Raw genomic sequence first — 5,811 nt, forward strand, 5'->3', positions numbered from 1 at the left:
GGAATACGCGGCGCCATTGGCACATGCAGTGCGGTGGGGATCGATCGCCCCTGTGGTGTATTACAATGAATACAATGTAAGAATAAAAAGACAGAAAAGAAGAAAATAAAATATAAAAAGAAAACAACAAAAACTGCAACCTATAACTACAGCACTAACAACACGCGACGTGGGGCCGCTGGGACCTCTTTGCCCAGACTTCCCCCCCGAAAGAGCCGATGGTTTAGTTCTTCTTCTCAACAAAAATAAAGAAAAGGGTTTAATAATAATAAAACCCTTTTCATTAACTACAACAAAAACAACTCCTGCAAATGCTGCAGGAGTGAGCGGCGGGTGGCGCCCCGTGTGGCCTGGTGAGCCAAAGCGACGCCCCTCTCCCTTTGCCTTTCTCTCTCTGCTTCTGTTGTTATATTTGTTTTAAAAATAACAAATTAAGTTCTTTTTTGATGCAATTAATACATTTTAACAAACAAATACCACAAAAACAAACCGCTAGCAGCCCCTCTTCTCCATATGAGAAAGGCCCTATGCAGCAGCACCTGCTGCTGCTGCCGGTCCTCTTGTTTTTTTATACGGTTGCTATTGGGGCCCTCGGGGGATTGCTGCGGTGTATGTACAGCATAAGTATACAATGCTTCATAAAATAATAAATTTAATACATTTAATTATTTAATATTATACTTTTTAATACAACTAAATACTGCAGCTACTCAGCAACAGACAGCAGCCTCCTGCTCATTAGGGCACCGGCAGCAAGGGCGAGCCCCCCATGCAGGGGGGCCCCTAGGGGGCCCCCCAAGGTACCTCATCTCTCTCCTTTTGCTGCTGGTGTGTTCGCTGCTGTATTTGTATTATTTCTTTTTAATAACATGTACAAACACAACAGCAGCGAGAAGCAGCTCTGCTGCCTCTAAAGGGGCCTCAGCAGCAGGCGGTGTGGCGATGACCCCCAGGGCCCCCACTATGTATGGGTTTGACTGCAGCAGAAGCAGCAGCAGCAGCAGCAGCAACAGCAGCAGCAGCAGCAGCAGGTGGCAGGGGCAATAGCAGCAGCAAGTATGTTAACCCCTATCCTGCTGCGCCCTACACAGCTCTTGCTGCTGCTGCTGCTGCTGCTGTTGCTGCTGCTGTTCTCGGCGCTCCCGTGTGCCTTGTGCAGCACATACAAGCCTCACCTGCCGCTCTGTTACAGCACAAACAGCAGCAGCAGCAGCAGCAGCAAGAGCAGCAGCAGCAGCAGCAGCAGCAGCAGCAGCAGCCCTGTGTGTTTCTCTTACGTGACCCCAAGCCCCTCTGCTGGGATCGGGATCGAGTTGTCTTCACAGCTGCGCAGCCGCCGCTCGTCTGTCTCGTTTCTATCTGCTGCAGCAGCAACATCAGCAGCAAGGGTAGCAACAGCAACAGCAGCAGCAGCAGCAGCAGCAGCAAAAAGGCCAGTAAGGACTGCGACAGCAGCAGCAGCGTCACCTTGGGCTGATGAGGACTCGCAGCGCGACTGGGGCCTTTCTCCAGAGCAGCAGCAGCAGCAGCAACAGCAGCAGCAGCAGCAGCAGCAAGAGCAGCAGCAATATGAGGATCTGCTTGCTGCTGCTGATGGCTCAACAATATATGCATTAAGCAGCAGAAGCAACTGCCCGTCTGCTGCTGCTGCTGCTGCTCAAGGGGCATCTGCTGTTGCTGTATGGAGGATCAGTGGGCCCCTCTCTGCTTTCGTGCTGCAGCACATTCGAGGCTGCGCTCGCTGCGGCGCCTACAAAAACCCTTGCCCTGTACATCCCCCCCCTCCCGCAACCCNCAGCAGCAACAGCAGCAACAGCAGCAGCAGCAGCAGCAGCAGCAGCAGTTGCTGCTGCTGCGAGTCGCTGCTGCTGCCTGCTGCACCGCATGCAGGCCGCGTGTTTGTGTCTCCGCTTTGGGATTTGTTTAGGGGGGGGGCCCCCGTTGATGAGGCTTTGCTGCTTTTCTTTAAGGGGCCTAAGTCAGCTACAGGTAAACCCTAAACCCTAAACCCTAAACCCTTAGTCAGCTACAAGTAAACCCTAAACCCTAAACCCTAAAGTGTGGATATGATAACGGCGTAAACTATGAAAATCCTGATAGTTGAACCACCGGGAGAGATTCAAACGAAGGGTTTAGGGTTTAGGGTTTAGGGTTTTAGGGTTTAGGGTTTTACGGTTTAGGGTTTAGGGTTTAGGGTTTGTGTGTGCAGGAGAAGACGTGGCTGAGGTTCATTCTCATGGGGGTTTAGGGACGCTAGAGGTTTTGTTTAATTTCTTTGAGTCGCTGCAGCTTCTTTCTGCTCCTGCTGCTGCTGCTGCTGCTGCTGCTGCTGCTCCTGCTGCTGCTGCTGCTGCTGCTGCTGCTGGGGTGTATGAGGAGACAAAGACAGCAGCAGCAACTGACGAGACGCAGCTGAAGGACTTAAAAAATATTTATAAACAATTGGTGCATGCAGACAGCAGCAAACTGCCTCTTGATCTCAATGAGCTGCTGCTGCAGCAGCAGCAGCAACAGCAGCAACAGCAGCAGAAGAAACGGAAACTGCAGCAGCAGCTGCAGCAGCAACAACAGCAAAAATGCTGCTGCGCCGAACGACTCTTTGGCATTCTTCTAAACAGATTCGTCGCTCAAAAGCAGCAGCAGCAGCAGCAGCAGCAGCAGCAACAACAGCAGCAGCAACAGCAGCAGCAACAGCAGCAGGAGCAACAGCAACAGCAGCAGCACCAGGCTGTAGGCAAAGCAGCCTCAGCAGCAGCAGCAGCAACACCGTGCGTCTGCTACAGCAGCACGACTGCTGCTGTGGGGGGGCCCCCCACGGGGGCCCCCTTGGGGGCCCCCTGGGGGGCCCCCCAGGGGGCCCCCAGGGGGCCCCCCGTGAATGCATGCATTCGACTGGCTCGGCCTGGAGAGTTTGCGCTGCGGTCTTTTCTAAACGGAAAGAAAACTGTGCAGCAGCTGCATGCACTTGGAGCTGTACTGAATGTAAACCCTAAACCCTCAAACCCTAAACCCTAAACCCTCAAACCCTAAACCCTAAATTTTTGGTGATGGATTTGTTGTTTGTTGGTTTATATTTATATATTTTGTGCATTGTGCGTTAACACTTCAATCTACTACTCTCTCACTTCTAGGGTTTAGGGTTTAGGGTTTAGGGTTTAGGGTTTAGGGTTTGTGTACAGGCAGGGGCCCCCGCGCAGGTATCGCATGCAGCTGGGAGGCTGGTGGGGGGCCCCCAGCAGCGGGGGCCCCTAAAGAAGTGGCAGAGGGTACTGGGGGGGGCCCTTTGTGCTGTTGAAGCAGCACTAACTATAGGTGATGATATAGAACAAACAGATGCTGCTGCTGCTGCTGCTGCTGCTGCTGCTGCTGATCCTGCTGCTGCTGCAGTCCTCGATGATATACAAAAAGAAATATATAAAATACAAATAAACACACATACACAAAACGAAGCGAAAATACTGCTCCTTGGGGCCCCCAATGCAGGTAAACCTAAACCCTAATAAACCCTAATAAACCCTAATAAACCCTAAACCCTAGTAAACCCTAATACACGCTAAACCCTAATAAAGCCTAAACCCTAAACCCTAGTAAACCCTAAACCCTACTAAAAAATTGTTCGTTATCTAAACCCTAATCCTCCTTCGATAGGCCCTACGACCAGAAAAACCTCTGCACCGCCTAAACCATAAACCCTACTAAACCCTAAACCCTAAACCCTCCTAAACCCTAAACCCTACTAAACCCTAAACCCTAAACCCTAAACCCTAATGGTTTGTTTGTGATTATGTCAGGGAAGAGCAGTTTATACAATTTGCTGCTGCAGCGAGAAGCAGCAATTGTATCAGCAGCAGCAGGAACGACGCGGGACCTCCTCAGCAGCAGCATCTGCTGCAGCAGCAGCAGCAAGGGTTTATTCAAGCTGCAGCTAACAGACAGTGCAGGACTCAGATCTGCTGCTGCTCCTGCTGCTGCTGCTGCTGCTGCTCCTGCTGCTGCTGCTGCTGCTGCTGCTGCTGAGAAGGTGAGCCCCATTGAAATAGAAGGAATGAAGCGGGCTCTAGCAGCAGCACGAGAGAGCGATCTGCTGCTGCTGCTGTTGGCAGCACAGCCGCAGCAGCAGCAGCAACAGCAGCAGCAGCAGCAGCAGCAGCAGGAAGAGGCGCAGCTGCAGCAACTGCAGCAGCAGCTGCAGCAGCTAGGAGAGGCCCTGAAGGATGTCTTCAGCAGCAAAAACAAAAAACCCCACATCCTCATCGTCGTCAACAAAATGGATTTGCTGCTGCCCAGCCAGCAGCAACCATCCAGCAGCAGCAGCAGCAGCAGCAGCAGCAACAGCAGCAGCAGCAGCAACAGCAGCAGCAGCAGCAGCAGCAGCAGTGAATGTAGCAGTATGCCTGGAAGCGTCAGCGGAGATCATTCTAGTGGCAATTTCAACCAGCAGCAGCAGCAGCAGCAGCAGCAGGAGCAGCAGCAGCAGGAGCAGCAGCAGCAGCAGCAGCAGCAGCAGCAGCAGCAGCAGGAGTCAGCAGCAGCAGCAGCAGGGAGTTTGCTGCAGCGCTTAGATATGAGTTTAGATAAGTTGCTGCCTCCTTCTGTTGTTCCTTTTGTTTTATCTTTTGGTGTTTCTGCTGCTGCTGCTGCTGCTGCTGATGGCTTGCTGCTGCGGCTGCTTCCTATCTCCTGCCGCAACAAACTCAACATGCAGCAGCTGCTGCTGACGCTGCAATCGATCAGCAGCAGCAGCAGCAGCAGCAGCAACAGCAGCAGCAGCAGCAGCAGCAGCAGCGGGGGAGAGGCTTTATTTTGTTTACAAAGCGAACGCGTGCTGCTGCAGCAGCTGCAGCAAACCCTAATTCATTATATGGGGATAGAAGAAGAGGCCCTGGAGGAGAAAGCTGAGGACCTCAGGTAAACCCTAAACCCTAGACCCTAGACCCTAAACCCTAAACCCTAAACCCTAAACCCTAGACCCTAAACGTCAGGCATTGAAAGAGTGTTTACAACAAACAAATAAACCCTAAACCGCTGCAGCAGAAGCAATTAGCTTCGCTGTGTTTCTGCAGCCCATATAAGGGTTTAGGGTTTAGGGTTTAGGGTTTAGGGTTTAGGGTTTAGGGTTTAGGGTTTATGTGCAGGTTCGCGCTGCGCCTGCTGGAGAAGTTGACAGGTATAGAGTGGCAGCCACAAGAGGCCATCAGTATAATTCAGAAAAATTTTTGCCTCGGCAAGTAGCGAGGGTTTAGGGTTTAGGGTTTAGGGTTTAGGGTTTGGGGTTTTGAGGGTGGCGCCGCAGCATCGATGCCGCTCGAAACCCTAAACCCTAAACCCTAAACCCTAAACCCTAGAATGCTACAGCAACAAACCAAAAACTGTTTTGGGTTAACAGCGTGTGTAGCGTGTCGTTTCTAGGGTTTAGGGTTTAGGGTTTAGGGTTTAGGGTTTGGGGTTTAGGGTTTAGGGTTTAGTCCCTCAGGCAGATGAAGACTTCGATAGAAGAAACTCCACCACCTCGTCCATGCGAGTGAACTCCTGCACGCCGCACACACCAAACCCTAAACCCTAAACCCTAATAAACCCTAAACCCTAATAAACCCTAAACCCTAGAGGGTTAGTGAAGCCCCACACCGCCCACCGCCTAGCTAGACCGGTCTCGCTCTCAAATCCTAAACCCTAAACCCTAAACCCTCGAATTGTTTAGCTCTCAGGAGATATCTACGACTGCGGGAACCAGCCATTAGGGTTTAGGGTTTAGGGTTTAGGGTTTAGGGTTTGTTACGCGTGTCCACTGATCCACATGTAGATGTTCTACAT

General features: G+C 51.6%; 1 protein-coding gene across 1 annotated transcript; it reads left to right on the forward strand.

Moving 5' to 3' along the window:
- Window positions 1-967: 967 nt before the first annotated feature.
- EMH_0067300 (uncharacterized protein) lies at window positions 968-5,232 on the forward strand (the record flags this gene model as incomplete). The annotated part of the gene is made up of 7 exons (XM_038022597.1): window positions 968-1,436; window positions 1,513-1,692; window positions 1,891-1,989; window positions 2,210-2,982; window positions 3,180-3,312; window positions 3,792-4,908; window positions 5,136-5,232. 7 exons carry the CDS (start codon window positions 968-970, stop codon window positions 5,230-5,232), a joined length of 2,868 nt encoding a protein of 955 aa, XP_037878451.1.
- Between the last annotated feature and the right edge of the window lie 579 nt (window positions 5,233-5,811).

This window comes from Eimeria mitis, genomic scaffold (genome assembly GCF_000499745.2).
Source record: "Eimeria mitis Houghton genomic scaffold, Emh_scaff3564, whole genome shotgun sequence".
Classification (NCBI taxonomy): Eukaryota; Apicomplexa; class Conoidasida; order Eucoccidiorida; family Eimeriidae; genus Eimeria; species Eimeria mitis.